The sequence below is a fragment of the Nerophis ophidion genome, linkage group LG06 (assembly GCF_033978795.1).
Source record: "Nerophis ophidion isolate RoL-2023_Sa linkage group LG06, RoL_Noph_v1.0, whole genome shotgun sequence".
NCBI lineage: Eukaryota > Metazoa > Chordata > Actinopteri > Syngnathiformes > Syngnathidae > Nerophis > Nerophis ophidion.
Genome location: NC_084616.1, coordinates 69,420,299 through 69,438,832, shown reverse-complemented (window position 1 = coordinate 69,438,832; position 18,534 = coordinate 69,420,299). Strand labels below are relative to the sequence as shown.

At 40.2% G+C, this 18,534-nt stretch overlaps 1 protein-coding gene across 1 annotated transcript in view; it reads left to right on the top strand.

Moving 5' to 3' along the window:
* The window catches only part of LOC133554616 (cilia- and flagella-associated protein 47-like), a 163,171-nt gene extending 154,744 nt beyond the window's left edge, over nt 1–8,427 (top strand). The window contains exons 66-67 of the mRNA XM_061903567.1: nt 492–660; nt 4,034–8,427. Coding sequence (XP_061759551.1) covers nt 492–660; nt 4,034–4,207 — 343 coding nt within the window. The 3' untranslated portion in view covers nt 4,208–8,427. The remainder of the gene's footprint in view (nt 1–491; nt 661–4,033) is intronic.
* The last annotated feature ends 10,107 nt before the right edge of the window (nt 8,428–18,534 follow it).

Here is an 18,534-nt window from a genome sequence, read left to right as displayed (position 1 = left end):
ATGCTTTGGGGCTGTTTTCCTGCTAAGGGGACAGGACGATTGATCCGTGTTAAGGAAAGAATGAATGGGGCCATGTATCGTGAGATTTTGAGCCAAAACCTCCTTCCATCAGTGAGAGCTTTGAATGGTTGGCCAAATACTTATTTTCCACCATAATTTACAAATAAATTCTTTAAAATTCCTACAATGTGAATTCCTGGATTTTTTTTTCACATTCTGTCTCTCACAGTTGAAGTGTACCTATGATGAAAATTACAGACCTCTGTCATCATTTTAAGTGGGAGAACTTGCACAATCGGTTGCTGACTAAATACTTTTTTGCCCCACTGTGTGTGTGTGTATATATATATATATATATATATATATATATATATATATATATATATATACACATATATAATGTATATATACACATATATAATGTATATATGCATAAGAGACAAGAGTGTTTTTGTTAACATTTTTCAAACAAATTGTGTTTAAATTCTCAGAAAGCCTGAGCCGTTCGCTGCAACATTCCAGCCAGGCAGCAGCAGTGAGTTTGCTGTGACCCCGACATCCGGAATGTTGCCGCCCGCCGATTCTAGCGGTGCCCTTATCAACATCTTTTTCACCCCCAACATCAACAATAAGAGACACAACGCCAGACTGACCATCACGGTGAGCTCCACCAGAATTAAACACACACTCTTCATGCCACTTCTTTATGGTTTGCAACACCGCATTATGTAATGACGGGTGCATTTTGTAATAATCTGCAGTATTTTCTTATACCATTTTTAAATGCATAAACTTTGCCGCATTCCGTATTGCAACATGTTACAAAAGTTCTGACACGATGGGGCACTTTTTAAGAAAACGAGTGAACGTCTTAGGACATTTCACTACACTGGTAAACTTTTTTTTTTATCACTTAGTGTAGCTATTGTCTTTAGCTTGCAAACATATTCTCTGTTCTAGTTTAAAAAAAAACAGTTACATTGTATACTGCAAAAACTGAAATCTGAGTAAGATTAAATATCTCAAATAAGGGTGATATTTGCTTATTTTCTGTCTGATAAAAGAATTCATCACTCAGTAGATTTTATGTTAGTGTTTTACTTGTTTTAAGGGTTTTAGTCCTAAATTATCTCAGTCAGATATTACAGCTGGTTGCTGAGATTTGATGACCGATATTGAGTAAAACATGCGGGAAACTACAATTAACTGTTGCAAAGCTGTGTCACTAACACTCAGAAGTTTAAAACTACCTTTTTAAAGTAATAATTTCTTACTTCAAGCATGAAAAAAATAAATCATGATGCCGACCGAGCGCATATCATTATGTCAAGATAACGGCACTAGCATTTACTTCATTTAAAGGGGAACATTACCACAATTTCAAAAGGGTTAAAAACAATAAAAATCAGTTCCCAGTGGCTTGTTGTATTTTTTTAATTTTTTTTCAAAATTTTACCGGTCTTGGAATATCCCTAAATAAAGCTTTAAAGTGCCTTATTTTCGCTCTCTTCGAAGACACTGGCCATTTCCCTGTGACGTCACACAACACAGTGCTGCCAATGTAAACAAACAATGGGAATACCACAGCAAGATATAGCGACATTAGCTCGGATTCAGACTCGGATTTCAGCGATTTAAGCGATTCAACAGATTATGCATGTATTGAAACAGATGGTTGGAGTATGAAAGTATTGAAGAAGAAACTGAAGCTATTGAGCGAATAGCTATTGACGCTATTCATAGCCATAGCATGGCCGAATAGCTGCGTTAGCATCGCCGGTAAAATGTGCGGACCAAACGATCAGGACTTTCGCATCTTTTGACACTGGAGCAACTTAAATCCGTCGATTGGTAAGTGTTTTTTTTCGCATTAAATGTGGGTGGAAGGAAACGTAATATAGTTGCAAATGCATCTGCAGGTTATCCATACATCTCTGTACCATGTCTGCTTTAGCACCGCCGGTAAATAGCATGTTAGCATCGATTAGCGTAGCATGTTAGCATCGATTAGCTGGCAGTCAACATCAACAAAACTCACCTTTGTGATTTCGTTGACTATCGTTGCAAATGCATTTGCAGGTTATCCATACATCTCTGTGCCATGTCTGCCTTAGCATCGCCGGTAAAATGTGGAGACACTTTGGCACATTCAATGGGGGTCTGGCGGCAGACACTTTCGCATCTTCGGGCCAGTGGTGCAACTTGAATCCCTCCCTGTTAGTGTTGTTACACCCTCCGACAACACACCGACGAGGCATGATGTCTCCAAGGTTCCAAAAAATAGTCAAAAAAACGGAAAATAACAGAGCTGAGACCCGGTGTTTGTAATGTGTTGAAAATTAAAATGGTGGGTGTGTTACCTCGGCGACGTCACATTCTGACGTCATCCCCTCCAGCGCGATAAACAGAAAGGTGTTTAATTCGCCAAAATTCACCCATTTAGAGTTCGGAAATCGGTTAAAAAAATATATGCTCTTTTTTCTGCACCATCAAGGAATATATTGACGCTTACATAGGTCTGGTGATAATGTTCCCCTTTAAGAATATTTTTCAACATATTGAGCCAAAAGGTCTCATTATTTTTTCTACGAAGAATTGAGTAAAACATGCTGGAAACTACAATATTAACTGTTGCAAAGCTGTGTCACTAACACTCACAAGTATGAAACTACTTTTTTAAAGTAATAATTTCTTAGTTCAAGCATGAAAAAAATAAATCATGATGCCGACCGAGCGCATATCATTATGTCAAGATAACGGCACTAGCATTTACACCATTTAAGAATAGTTTTTCAACATATTGAGCTATAAAGGTCTCATATTATTTTTTTCTACAAAGAGTTGAGTAAAACATGCTGAAAACTACAATATTAACTGTTGCAAAACTGTGTCACTAACACTCACAAGTATGAAACTACTTTTTTAAAGTAATAATTTCTTACTTCAAGCATGAAAACAATTAATCATTATGCCGAGCGCTTATCATTATGTCAAGATAACGGCACTTGCATTTACTTCATTTAAGAATATTTTTCAACTTATTGAGCAAAAAGGTCTCATTATTTTTTCTACGAAGAATTGAGTAAAACATGCTGAAAACTACAATATTAACTGTTGCAAAACTGTCACTAACACTCACAAGTATGAAACTACTTTTTTAAAGTGATAATTTCTTACTTCAAGCTTAAAAAAAATAAATCATGATGCCGACCGAGCGCATATCATTATGTCAAGATAACGGCACTAGCATTTACTTCATTTAAGAATATTTTTCAACTTATTGAGCAAAAAGGTCTCATTATTTTTTCTACGAAGAATTGAGTAAAACATGCTGAAAACTACAATATTAACTGTTGCAAAGCTGTGTCACTAACACAAGTATGAAACTACTTTTTTAAAGTAATAATTTCTTACTTCAAGCATGAAAAAAATAAATTATTACACCGAGCGCATATCATTATGTCAAGATAACAGCACTAGCATTTACTCCATTTAAGAATATGTTTTCAACATATTGAGCTAAAAAGGTCTCATATTATTTTTTTCTACCAAGAAAAGTGCACTTGTTATTAGTGAGAATATACTTATTTTAAGGTATTTTTTAGTTTCATTGAGGTTAGCTCATTTTACTGGTTTTGTAAAGCCAAAATGTTCTTGTTCTATTGGAAAATAATTTTGCTTAGTTCAAATAAAATACCCCTAATTTTTTTGTTTTTTTTTCTTGTTTTTGAACACTGACTTTTTGCAGTGTATTTAAGTTTGACCAATGAAACATCCTAACTAGATTCTTAAAATGCCCTCTATTTTAGATGGAATACTTCATCTTATTGTTGATTTTTCTAACCTAGGCATCAATTTTGATGGTTTAATAAAAAATCTGCCAAATTGTTTCATTTTCTAAAAAAACAAAAAAACATTGCAACTTTGTGGTGACGTTCGCAATTAAAACAAGTTATCACAGACTATTACAAAATGCAGCATAGTTACTAAATTGGGTGAAAATGTGTTACAATGTTGTTACTTTTTGACGCAGGCGTCAGGCATGCAATGGACGTATAATGTCACGGGCGTAATCCCTCCCCCTGATGCAACATCCTCCGTTGATGCTCCGGTGCGACCCAGCAGTGAACGTCAGCGCAACTTTGTAACAAGAAATCTTCGTGTGCCGGCTCTGGCAAATTCAGCTCCACTGAAAGTCCGCAGATAACTCATCTCCGCTTTCCTTTATCCCGACACGATTTGCCATTGACTCAATTTGAACCTTTTTTAACACCGCTGGATGCCAGTACAGGGGGCTACGTGGTTATATTTGTGTTGCTATGGTAACTGCTACACAACGCGTATCATTATATGTATGCTATGCGTCCACAAACTTGGAAGAATGTGAAAAGGGACTGATTGAGATTTTCAACAATTTTGCCTTATTGTGTTGGATATTAATAAGATATTTTACTTAAAGCACTTGCCTATCATAGAATAGAATAGAAAGTACTTTATTGATCCCTGGGGGAAATTCAGTATCACAGTTTGCTCACAATAGACAATAAATACTATACAGCATTATTCACATGTGAATAATATAAATATATTATAGATATATTCTACATTTAAGTACAGTCAAGAAGGAACATACCGTATTTCCTTGAATTGCCGCCGGGGCGCTAATTAATTTAAAACCTCTTCTCACGCTGGCGCTTACTAAAGGCATGCAGTAAAGGCAATCATGCGCTAATTAAAACTCTTTCTTTAACTTTTAATCAAAAGCGTTCAATCTCTCTTCTGTGCTTATTTGAAGCCGAAACGACAAACGGCCTCAGAGGAGATAATGTTTGAAAAAAAGCGTCATTTTTTAGCCAACTTTTGTATTGAAGTGGGAATAGCAAACTTCCTGTTGATTTTAGCCGGGGGGGTCTCAGTGGATGAAATATAGGTCAAACTGAGACCTACGTAGTGTTTCTTGTTTCATGTTTCTACGACATTCCTAATGGAAGTTACAAACAGTTTTGTCTGTGTTTTCCTTCTAGGGGGTGTTAGAGCGCAATTTTGAGTTTTGGGGGTTTGGTTTTTTTGATTAAATCGCAATTTTCGGTAGTCCTGATGTGTGTGTCAAATTTGGTGAGTTTTGAAGCATGTTAAGGGGGTCAACTTACAGCTCGAAGAGGCGGCGGTATAATAATAATGAAATCTTAGAAATTCAATCGGGTCCTCTGTCCCAAAGGGACATCACAATTTTGAGTTTTGGGGGTTTGGATTTTTAATTAGATCGCAGTTTTCGCTAGTCCTGATGTGTGTGTCAAATTTGGTGAGTTTTGAAGCATGTTAAGGGGGTCAACTTACAGCTCGAAGAGGCGGCGGTATAATAATAAAGAATAATAATAATACAATCTTAGAAATTCAATAGGGTCCCCTGTCCCAGAGGGACATCGCAATTTTGAGTTTTGGGGGTTTGGATTTTTGATTAGATCGCAATCTTTGCTAGTCCTGATGTGTGTGTCAAATTTGGTGAGTTTTGAAGCATGTTAAGGGGGTCAACTTACAGCTCGAAGAGGCGGCGGTATAATAATAATGAAATCTTAGAAATTCAATCGGGTCCTCTGTCCCAAAGGGACATCGCAATTTTGAGTTTTGGGGGTTTGGATTTTTGATTAGATTGCAATTTTCGCTAGTCCTGATGTGTGTGTCAAATTTGGTGAGTTTTAAGCATGTTAAGGGGGTCAACTTACAGCTCGAAGAGGCGGCGGTATAATAATAATGAAATCTTAGAAATTCAATCGGGTCCTCTGTCCCAAAGGGACATCGCAATTTTGAGTTTTGGGGGTTTGGATTTTTGATTAGATTGCAATTTTCGCTAGTCCTGATGTGTGTGTCAAATTTGGTGAGTTTTAAGCATGTTAAGGGGGTCAACTTACAGCTCGAAGAGGCGGCGGTATAATAATAATGAAATCTTAGAATTCAATAGGGTCCTCTGTCCCAGAGGGACATCGCAATTTTGAGTTTTGGGGGTTTGGATTTTTGATTAGATCGCAATTTTCGCTAGTCCTCATGTGTGTGTCAAATTTGGTGAGTTTTGAAGCATGTTAAGGGGGTCAACTTACCGCTCGAAGAGGCGGCGGAATAATAATAAAGAATAATAATAATGAAATCTTAGAAATTCAATAGGGTCCTCTGTCCCAGAGGGACATCGCAATTTTGAGTTTTGGGGGTTTGGATTTTTGATTAGATCGCAATCTTCGCTAGTCCTGATGTGTGTGTCAAATTTGGTGAGTTTTGAAGCATGTTAAGGGGGTCAACTTACAGCTCGAAGAGGCGGCGGTATAATAATAATGAAATCTTAGAAATTCAATCGGGTCCTCTGTCCCAAAGGGACATCACAATTTTGAGTTTTGGGGGTTTGGATTTTTAATTAGATCGCAGTTTTCGCTAGTCCTGATGTGTGTGTCAAATTTGGTGAGTTTTGAAGCATGTTAAGGGGGTCAACTTACAGCTCGAAGAGGCGGCGGTATAATAATAAAGAATAATAATAATACAATCTTAGAAATTCAATAGGGTCCCCTGTCCCAGAGGGACATCGCAATTTTGAGTTTTGGGGGTTTGGATTTTTGATTAGATCGCAATCTTTGCTAGTCCTGATGTGTGTGTCAAATTTGGTGAGTTTTGAAGCATGTTAAGGGGGTCAACTTACAGCTCGAAGAGGCGGCGGTATAATAATAATGAAATCTTAGAAATTCAATCGGGTCCTCTGTCCCAAAGGGACATCGCAATTTTGAGTTTTGGGGGTTTGGATTTTTGATTAGATTGCAATTTTCGCTAGTCCTGATGTGTGTGTCAAATTTGGTGAGTTTTGAAGCATGTTAAGGGGGTCAACTTACAGCTCGAAGAGGCGGCGGTATAATAATAATGAAATCTTAGAAATTCAATCGGGTCCTCTGTCCCAAAGGGACATCGCAATTTTGAGTTTTGGGGGTTTGGATTTTTTATTAGATCGCAATTTTCGCTAGTCCTCATGTGTGTGTGTCAAATTTGGTGAGTTTTGAAGCATGTTAAGGGGGTCAACTTACAGCTCAAAGAGGCGGCGGTATAATAATAAAGAATAATAATAATGAAATCTTAGAAATTCAATAGGGTCCTCTGTCCCACAGGGACATCGCAATTTTGAGTTTTGGGGGTTTGGTTTTTTGATTAGATCGCAATTTTCGCTAGTCCTGATGTGTGTGTCAAATTTGGTGAGTTTTGAAGCATGTTAAGGGGGTCAACTTACAGTTCAAAGAATAACTAAATTGGCCCTAGTGTGTGAATGTTGTCTATCTGTGTTGGCCCTGCGATGAGGTGGCGACTTGTCCAGGGTGAGAAAGGCTCCAGCGACCCTGAAGGTAGAAAATGGATGGATGGATATGTTGACTATTTTTAGGTAACAGGAACAGATTATTTGGTTTTGCATTTATTCCATTGGGTTGATTGAGTAAGTCTTTGTCAGTCCTTTAAGAACAAAAAACCAAGAGCCACTTTTGTTGTCAAAATAAACGGGTTGCACTTGGACAGGAATTTACGGGGCTAGCGGCCTAATATATTTGATAAGATCTTATGTTTTAGGCAGTGATGGTCATTTCCGCTTCTTCATCCAAGATAAACCGTTAAGTCTGTCACCAACACAAGTGGAATAGCATCATTAAGACTTCAGTGAGTGTTATGAAGAGGGCATTATTTCATTCTGCCGCCATCACCCCCATGGTGCTCTCTCATCCTGGCTCATTATTATACCGACGAGTAAACAAAAGCCTCCGCCATCAAGTCTCTCCAGCCTTCCTTTTGTTTCTGGATGAATAAACAAACAGCACTCCATTAAACCCTCTTTCTTCTCCCCCTGCTTTATTTTTTGTCTTTAGTATGCAAAGGATGAGCAGATTCTTTGGTGAGAATTGAATAAAGCCGTTTTGTATGTTTACCCCCAAGAAGAATGCGAGTGGATGTAAGTTAGCGGCCACAGCATTACTTCTACAGCAGGGTATTGTAAAACTACAATTGTAACACAAACTATGAAGGATAGGACAGACCAGACCTCCGCAAATTACGGCCCGCGGCCCTAAAAGATTTTTAACCCGGCCCACCGGATGTTCTACATAATTTTTTGTTACACCTTTAACATCAAAACTGTAGCCGCCATTAATTATGGGCAGTGCTTTTTTGAAATTACCGTAAGTCTTGAACTATACAAAAGTATTTCAATGGTCGAAATCTGCGCTTTTGAGTGTTATGGGGCGGTTTAGCTCGGTTGGTAGAGTGGCTGTGCCAGGAACTTGAGGGTTGCAGGTTCGATTCCCGCTTCAGCCATCCTAGTCACTGCCGTTGTAGCCTTGGGCAAGACACTTTACCCACCTGCTCCCAGTGGCACCCACACTGGTTTAAATGTAAAAATTAGATATTGGGTTTCACCAGGTAAAGCGCTTTGAGTCACTTTGAGAAAAGCGCTATATAAATGTAATTCACGCCACTTCACAAAGGAAGCAAAACAAAAAGCGCGCACAAGGGCGGAGAACAAACTTGACTAGACAACAAAAACTAGCAATATGGCATGACTATAGAAACAAACAAACAAAACTCAACAACTGTGACATAACAAAACTCAGAAACTTATGAGGCATGAGCGGGAGGAAAACTAGGCAAGGCATGGCATGAAAGGAGTTGAGGGATACGGAAATTGCCAGGCTGGACACTTGGTAACTGTGGCTTAAATAATAGCAATGATAATTACCAGCTGGTGTGATAACTTAGGACAGGGGCGTGACATAAGGGCAAGGTGAAAATCAAATAGTTGCTATGGAAATGAGAGAAACAAGGAAGTGCAAAAGTGGGAAACAAGTGTCCAAAAAATAACCAAACATGACAAAAGCGAAACATGAACACTTTATCTCTTTTTTTCAACCAAAAATACTTTGCTCTGATTAGGGGGTACATCACTGAAAAAAAGGTTGAGAACCACTGGCATAGATTATAGTATTGACTCGCATAAGTGAAGTGAAGTGAATTATATTTATATAGCGCTTTTTCTCTAGTGACTCAAAGCGCTTTACATAGTGAAACCCAATATCTAAGTTACATTCAAACCAGTGTGGGTGACATAGTGATGACATATGATGACATAGTGCTGTATTTTACTTCTTTATGTCAGGACTTGGACTATGGGATGGTTTGTTTTTCCAACGCAAAGGGAAATTAGCACGAGCCAGACGTGAATGTGAGTACATTTTTATTTATATACTAACCAAAAGGCAAACAAATTGTATAACTCGGTTGGTAGAGCGGCCGTGCCAGCAAATTGAGGGTTGCAGGTTCGATCCCCGCTTCTGCCCTCCTAGTCACTGCCGTTGTGTCCTTGGGCAAGGCACTTTACCCACCTGCTCCCAGTGGCACCCACACTGGTTTAAATGTAAAAATTAGATATTGGGTTTCACCAGGTAAAGCGCTTTGAGTCACTTTGAGAAAAGCGCTATATAAATGTAATTCACTCCACTTCACAAAGGAAGCAAAACAAAAAGCGCGCACAAGGGCGGAGAACAAACTTGACTAGACAACAAAAACTAGCACTATGGCATGACTATAGAAACAAACAAACAAAACTCAACAACTGTGACATAACAAAACTCAGAAACTTACGAGGCATGAGCGGGAGGGAAACTAGTGTGGGTGCCACCCACACTGGTTTGAATGTAACTTAGATATTGGGTTTCACTATGTAAAGCGCTTTGAGTCACTAGAGAAAAAGCGCTATATAAATATAATTCACTTCACTTCACTTATGCGAGTCAATACTATAATCTATGCCAGTGGTTCTCAACCTTTTTTTCAGTGATGTACCCCCTAATCAGAGCAAAGTATTTTTGGTTGAAAAAAAGAGATAAAGTGTTCATGTTTCGTTTTTGTCATGTTTGTTTATTTTTTGGACACTTGTTTCCCACTTTTGCACTTCCTTGTTTCTCTCATTTCCATAGCAACTATTTGATTTTCACCTTGCCCTTATGTCCCGCCCCTGTCCTAAGTTATCACACCAGCTGGTAATTATCACTGCTATTATTTAAGCCACAGTTACCAAGTGTCCAGCCTGGCAATTTCCGTATCCCTCAACTCCTTTCATGCCATGCCTTGCCTAGTTTCCCTCCCGCTCATGCCTCGTAAGTTTCTGAGTTTTGTTATGCCACAGTTGTTGAGTTTTGTTTGTTTGTTTCTATAGTCATGCCATAGTGCTAGTTTTTGTTGTCTAGTCAAGTTTGTTCTCCGCCCTTGTGCGCGCTTTTTGTTTTGCTTCCTTTGTGAAGTGGAGTGAATTACATTTATATAGCGCTTTTCTCAAAGTGACTCAAAGCGCTTTACATGGTGAAACCCAATATCTAATTTTTACATTTAAACCAGTGTGGGTGCCACTGGGAGCAGGTGGGTAAAGTGCCTTGCCCAAGGACACAACGGCAGTGACTAGGAGGGCAGAAGCGGGGATCGAACCTGCAACCCTCAATTTGCTGGCACGGCCGCTCTACCAACCGAGCTATACAATTTGTTTGCCTTTTGGTTAGTATATAAATAAAAATGTACTCACATTCACGTCTGGCTCGTGCTAATTTCCCTTTGCGTTGGGAAAACAAACCATCCCATAGTCCAAGTCCTGACATAAAGAAGTAAAATACAGCACTATGTCATCATTTTCTGATTTATTAGATAGTATAACAGTGCAAAATATTGCTCATTTGTAGTGGCCTTTCTTGAACTATATGGGGAAAAAAGATGTAAAAAAATAACTTAAACAAGTGATTCAATTATAAATAAAGATTTCTACACATAGAAGTAATCATCAACTTAAAGTGCCCTCTTTGGGGATTGTAATAGAGATCCATCTGGATTCATGAACTTAATTCTAAACATTTCTTCACAAAAAAGAAGAAATCTTTAACATCAATATTTATGGAACATGTCCACAAAAAAATCTAGCTGTCAACACTGAATATTGCATTGTTGTATTTCTTTTCACAGTTTATGAACTTACATTCATATTTTGTTGAAGTATTATTCAATAAATATATTTATAGAGGATTTTTGAATTGTTGCTATTTATAGATAATTTTTAAAAAATCTCACGTACCCCTTGGCATACCTTCAAGTACCCCCAGGGGTACGCGTACCCCCATTTGAGAACCACTGTTCTATGTCACAGCAGCTCAGACAAAAGGACAAAGTGTCCGAAACAAATACGGAAGCACATTTTTACGTGATAATATATCATATTGTAGGTGTTTATTACACTTTGCATTCATATTTTGCTGTTTTTTTTTCAAATTTATTTGTGTTTTCCTTGATTGTAAAAGATACACAACTACGGAGGAGCTGGTTTGAGAAGTAAAAGAGGAGCGATGTTCATATGTTGTTAATATTTAGTGTGTTATTGTTCATAGTTAATATCGTAAATAAATGGGTTGTACTTGTATAGCGCTTTTCTACCTTCAAGGTACTCAAAGCGCTTTGACACTACTTCCACATTTACCCATTCACACACACATTCACACACTGATGGAGGGAGCTGCCATGCAAGGCGCTAACCAGCACCCATCAGGAGCAAGGGTGAAGTGTCTTGCTCAGGACACAACAGACATGAAGAGGTTGGTACTAGGTGGGGATTGAACCAGGGACCCTCGGGTTGCGCACAGCCACTCTTCCACTGTGCCACGCCGTCCCCCACTTTCTTTATTTTCATGTACATTTTGGGTGTTCCATTCAGAAAAAAACTGTAAAAAAGTGTTTTGAGGTGGTCTTTCATAACCTTTTTAGAACTCTATCAGACATTGTGACTTTTGGTATAAATATTCCTGATAAAAGAAAGGGACCCAAACACACACACTTACTTTACAACAGGTTTTTATAGCTAAATTTGCATTTATAATTTAAACACACATACACCTTAGCTCCCAAACCCGTTTTTTTCTGTCTATGTTACCCTCTGAATCAAAATATTTGCCCAGCTCTGGGATAGACTTTATTTATCACACAATGGGGAAATGATGTGCTTGCAGTGCAGATACAAAAAGTCACGACAAATCACCATTATTACATCACGAATAGACTTAAGGGAAAGGTCAAAGTAGTTTGTTCGTTTTTGTCAATTTTTACAAAGAACTCCCTTCTCATGTGTGCAGGTATGACAAAGTTTGTTGAATCATTTTTGTTTTGTTGCATGGTGCAAACGTTTGTGCACACTATGTGCTATTTTTATTTTTTTTTCGTTGATTTACTTTTGTAGCTGTATGTAAAAAATCGCGGCAGTGGTTGTTTGTTGTCAGATGCAAAAATATTGTTTATTTCTTGGAATGAAATTGAATTAAATGAATGTTTCTGCCAATATGGAGGATTATATACTGTATCCAAGATTAAATATTTCTCTGAACTGGACTTTAAGACAAAATGAATGCGATCATACAAAGTTTGTTTTGATGGAGGATAGCTATGGGCTGCTTCAGATACAAATGCAAAAAGGTAAGTGTGGAGAGGCACAGCCGGCGAACAAGCAGCGGGGCATGGCACGCTGGAACCCGGCCCAAGAAGGAGGCAAAGAGGCGGAAGACGCGGCCGTGCGGAGAGTGTGCCGGGAGCAACGCCGCGATCGAGTTCAGGTGCGTGGATCGCGCACCTACACACAATTAGTAAATCTCCTTAAATTGATTAACGTGTACCTCGACCTAAACAAGTTGAAAAACTTATTCGGCTGTTACCATTTGGTGGTCAATTGTACGGAATATGTATTGAACTGTGCAATCTACTAATAAAAGTATCAATCACTCAATCAATCAATCCTCTGGGTGTATAAAAGGGCAGCAGCGGAGGGAGGTGGGGCAGAAAGAGTTGGAGAGGCAGAAGTGGATGCTGAGCGCAGGAGCACACCGACGCGGAAAGCGGAAAAGAAAGCGGAAGGCCAATAAGTGACCCAACGGAAGACGCAGCTTGTGATTTGAAAAAACAAAGCACGTCAAACCTGCTCAAGAGCAAAATGTCCTTCCTTGATGGTCCGTGGAACCCGCACGACGGCAAGCGACTGTCACACTAACATACACTCACAGTACTTGATTTATTTTGTTAAAAGCAAATGGGGCCAAAAAGTATTTAATAACTTTATCAAATAGTTTGACGCATTTATCATATCATAATATCATTATAACGTTTTTATGAAAGTGAATAACTCCCTTTTTTCCCCCTGTAACTCTAATGTGCAACCTAAATCAACAATGACTAGAGCTGCACATATGAATTTAAGTAAAAAAAAAAGAAAAAAATAAAGAAGAAAAAGTATGTATGCTTCACCTGGTGTTTAGTTTACCGCATGTCACTGATGTGTATATATATATATATATATATATATATATATATATATATATACTGTGTGTGTGTATATATATACATACATATATATATATATATATATATACACATACATATATACACATACATACATATATATATATATATATATATATATATGTCTTGATTGGATTATCCAGAGAATAGTGCTCGATACCGTGGTAGAGCGCAATATGTATGTGTGGGAAAAATCGCAAGACTACTTCATCTCTACAGAACTGTTTCATGAGGGGTTCCCTCAATCATCAGGAGATTTTAATGGAAGCATTCACATACAATGGTTTATATAGGGCACAGAGTGGGTGGGTACAGGCAGGCGTAGGGTGTGGTGATTGGCTCATGTGTTACCTAGGAGGTGTTTCCGTCTGTGACGGCATGTTGATATGATTTCACTGCGCTTGTTGAGGGATGACAGGTCTGGATGATATATAATAAACAGTTTCTCTTTTAAGCATAGGTTGCATCTTTTATTACCACTGTTGTAAGGTGTGCTGGATGCAAGAATTTGCCATGTTATTGAATATTCAACATTGTTGTCTTTGAGGTTGCAAATGTGCTTGCTGAGTTCTGTGGAATTCCGCAAGGTCTGGTTTCTAAAGGAGGCCTCGTGATTATTTCATCTGGCTTTAAACGCTCCTTCGGTTAATCCTACGTACGTGTCGGATGTGCTAATGTCCCGGCGTGTTAACTTTTGCTTGGTAAATGACTGATGTTTGCAAGCACCCCCCGTTGAGAGGGCAATCAGGTTTCTCACGGCAGTTACATTCCTTATTGGTTTCAGAGTCGTTTAGTCTGGGGGAAGGCGGTCCTTTAGCAATTGTTTTGTTGTGGTTTGAAATGATTTGTTGTGTTATTCATACACCTGTAGCTCAATTTAATGTTGTTCTTGTTGAATATTTTTCTTAGGGTGTTGCCTTTGGGGAAGTGTTTGTCGATCAGAGTGAGGAACTTGTGGCCGATATTGGTTGAGACTTTTTTGCTGAATGGGGGGTTGTACCAGATGATGTTTTGTTTTCTGCTCTTTTGTAGCTGGTTTCCTGGCATGGGTTCATAGGTGAGCGTGAAGTTTAATCTGCTTTCATCAAGTGCTTTCTGGTACGGGGGGGTTGCTTGGTCGAATTCAGCTTTGCTAGATGACAGCATCGATAGCCTTTTATTAATTCCGGTAGGTATTCTTTTCGTGTTGGTGGGTGGGTGGTTGCTGTCATGGTGCACGTATTGGAGTGTTGTGTTGGGTTTCGTGAATGGCTGGTAGCGGTTATTTCTCAGGTTGAAAGTGACGTCGAGGAACTTGACGGTTTGATTGTCTGCTTCAATCGTGATCCGTAGCCCGTTCTCTTTGAAGATTTGGCATATGCGCTTCTTGGTGTTCTCGCTGCTCCTTGGCGAGGCGCGCATACTGCCAGTCCGTCATCACGGTAAATACCAAGGTTCAGGTTGAGGCTAGCAAGCTGGGAGAGGAGGAATCTCCCAATGAGTTCACACGTTTCTGCTCCCTCAAAACTCCCCATGGTAACGTCAAATGTTGAATTGTTCTTTTTTTTGCCATGGTGTACTGTTGCGGATGAGTATGGAGTTCTTTGCGTGGATGATGATGTTTCTTTCGTTGCCTGTGATTGAGTGGTAGTCCGAGGCGAAGTCTAGTGCTTGGGTCAGTAGGTCTCGCGTGATGGAAGGGTAAAATTCTTCGATGTCGTAGGAGATAAAGTTGTGTTGTTGTTTGTCTTGGATGTTGTTAAACCGTTTCATTACTGCTGCTGTATTTCTCCATTGGTTAAGTGGTGTTTTGTCCTTGATTTTTGTGTTGATTCTGTCCAGGATTATTTTGCTGATTTTTCCTATTTCAGATTTAGTTGGGTTTATTAGTCGGCATGTTGGGTTATTTGCGAAGTTGGGTTTGTGGTCCTTCAATGTGATGAAGGCTTCCTTGTTGGCTGTGGCGTCCACCCTGTCCTCAATGTCCAGTTCGGTTGCGATCCTCTTGTTTTCCAGGTGGATGTTCTGTAAAGTTTTGGGTTGCGCTTTTTTGTATGATTTGGTGATGCTTTTGTCCAGTAAAGTGTTATGTTCTGCTATGTCCATTCTGTAGAAGTTTGTGGTTTTATTGGCGGCTATGAGGTTGCTTACTTTCTTGATGCGCTCCGTGTCATTTTTCAGCTTGGTGAGGAATGGGTTGCGGGCTGGCTTGAATTTGACTGATTGTATCATTTTGAGCATGTCGTTCGCAAAGTCCTTTAATTCCTTGACTGTGGGTGGGTTCTTGGTAAATTTGAATCTGTAAGTTTCCTTTTGCATTCCTTTTGTTTCAGGGTGGAGGAAAAAGTGTGCTTTCCATCGCATCCTATGAGTCTTTGCCTGTAGTCCTTCTGTGCGGGTATGGGAATGTTCTTCGTGGAGTAGTCGATGCTGAATTTTTCCATTTCGGATCGTCGTACAGTGCTCAACAAATGTCAATTTGGAGCGGGATATGTCTTGATTGGATTCTTGCATCCAGCACACCTTACAACAGTGGTAATAAAAGATGCAACCTATGCTGAAAAGAGAAACTGTTTATTATATATCATCCAGACCTGTCATCCCTCAACAAGCGGCAGAGCTCATACTTCCTAAAAACGTGTGACGTCTTGCGTACACGTCATCATTACACGACGTTTGCAAGACGAAACTCCCGGGAAATTTAAAATTGTAATTTAGTAAACTAAAAAAGCCGTATCGGCATGTGTTGCAATGTTAATATTTCATCATTGATATATAAACTATCAGACTGCGGGGTGGGTAGTAGTGGGTTTCAGTAGGCCTTTAAAGCTTCTGTGAAAGGATTGCAGTCTACCTCGTCTGTATGCAGATGTGTCATATGAGCAAGTTTTAATGTTGTAAATGTGATGTTTTATGTGTTGTTTACTGTTTTTATTGTAACCTTGCTGCTGCCCTCTTGGCCAGGTCTCCCTTGGAAAAGAGATTTTTGATCTCAATGGGATTTTACTTGGGCTTCACGGTGGCAGAGAGGTTAGTGTGTCTGCCTCACAATACAAAGTTCCTGCAGTCCTGGGTTCAAATCCAGGCTCGGGATCTTTCTGTGTGGAGTTTGCATATTCTCCCCGTGAATGCGTGGGTTCCCTCCGGGTACTCCGGCTTCCTCCCACTTCCAAAGACATGCACCTGGGGATAGGTTGATTGGCAACACTAAATTGGCCCTAGTGTGTGAATGTGAGTGTGAATGTTTTCTGTCTATCTGTGTTGGCCCTGCGATGAGGTGGCGACTTGTCCAGGGTGTACCCTGCCTTCCGCCCGATTGTAGCTGAGATAGGCGCCAGAGCCCCCCGCGACCCCGAAAGGGAATAAGCGGTAGAAAATGGATGGATGGATGGGATTTTACTTGGTTAAATGAAGGCTGAATAAAATAAAAAAGACAAAAGAAAAACAAACAGCCTGCATTGCAGCTTCGTGTAAACATTGCTACTTTTCACCGTTAGATTTCACCTCATTCTACTTTTTTTTGTGGTTTGTTTTTTTTAATTTTGCAATAGTGTAGCCGAGTGTCCTGGGTTCGCATAATTTGGGTACTGATAAAATAAAATAATAAAAGGGAGTCATGAGAGCAGGTCCGGTCTCCACCACTTTATTGTTCCCTTCTTTACACCTTTCTCCATATACGTATATCACCTTCTTCAACAACCCACCTTTATATAGACCTCTTACGGCAACACTGGAGGGACACCCTGAACTGTTTGTTACATACGTCCCCCCCTCAATTAGAAACGTCCCCGTTTCATCACAAACAAAAATAAGTAACAAACAAGGGGAAATAGAACAGAGAAAAGAAAAAAAAATTCAAAATTCACAATAAATCAACAATATATTTTTTTTACACCGTATTGCATAGGCTAACACACTGGCCCCTCAAAACATGCAAAAACTCCCAGATGCGAAGGATGTCACTCCAATCGCCCCATTTGTAAGATAGTTCAATTATGTGGAGGAGGTCGCCCCCAGCGAGATGGTCCGATGGTGCGCAGGAGGTTACCCCAGTCACCCCCTGCGAGATAGTCCATTTGTGAGATAGTTCGTTTATGACGCTCCATCATGCCATCAGACTTGGGGTTATAGGCAGTGGTACGCGTTATTTATTTTTATTCTTTTTTCAAGCAACATACAGAGTCTAATTGAAGGGGAAACACCCTGGGGCCCCCACGGGAACCTCCGGGCCGCATCCAGAACGTCCATGACCACCCTCCGGGGGGCCGACAAACCTGGGACCCGCCCACGGGGACGCTAAGGGCACCGACGGGTCCGACACGCTCTGTACTTCTCACGCCACCGTCGGCTGTCTCTCGGCGCGAAGGGCCAGCAGCAAGACCGCAGCCGGGCCACGCCCGCAGCAAACACCTCCACGCTCTCCCCCGGAGCACGCACACTCGCCGACAGGTTGGCCCCGAACCGGTCCATTAATTGTCTTTGTTTAAAAGCTGCCCCCAGTCTCCCACGGGACGAGTCGGGAGGATCCGAAAAACCTCACCAGCTCCTGGTTGCAGTTGCGGTCGGCTCCCTCCGTCGGTGAAAGGAGCGGTTAAACAAAAAGTCCACTTTCGACATTCATGCCGTGTGAGTGTCTGTCAAACAGCGCCTCCGGGCTTAAAAAGAGTCGTGGTCACCACACCACGTGTCCGCAAAATGGCCGGGAAGCTTACTTAGCAGCTAACTCGAAATTCACGTGTCCCGTGTAAAACTTTCGTCTTCTTGTTTTTTTCAAAAACAGCAGTTAAAATAATCCCACCGCTGCCACCAATGTAGCCGAGTGTCCTGGGTTCGCATAATTTGGGTACTGATAAAATAAAATAATAAAAGGGAGTCATGAGAGCAGGTCCGGTCTCCACCACTTTATTGTTCCCTTCTTTACACCTTTCTCCATATACTTATATCACCTTCTTCAACAACCCACCTTTATATAGACCTCTTACGGCAACACTGGAGGGACACCCTGAACTGTTTGTTACAATAGCATTTCTAGAATATTCGGCGGGCCACTAAACAATTAGCTGCGGGCGGCAAATGGCCCCCGGGCCGCACTTTCGACACGAAACCATATCAGATAGTCACGTAACAACCTCTCCTTACTTACGTCGCTTATATGAGCTGAGCCGCGTC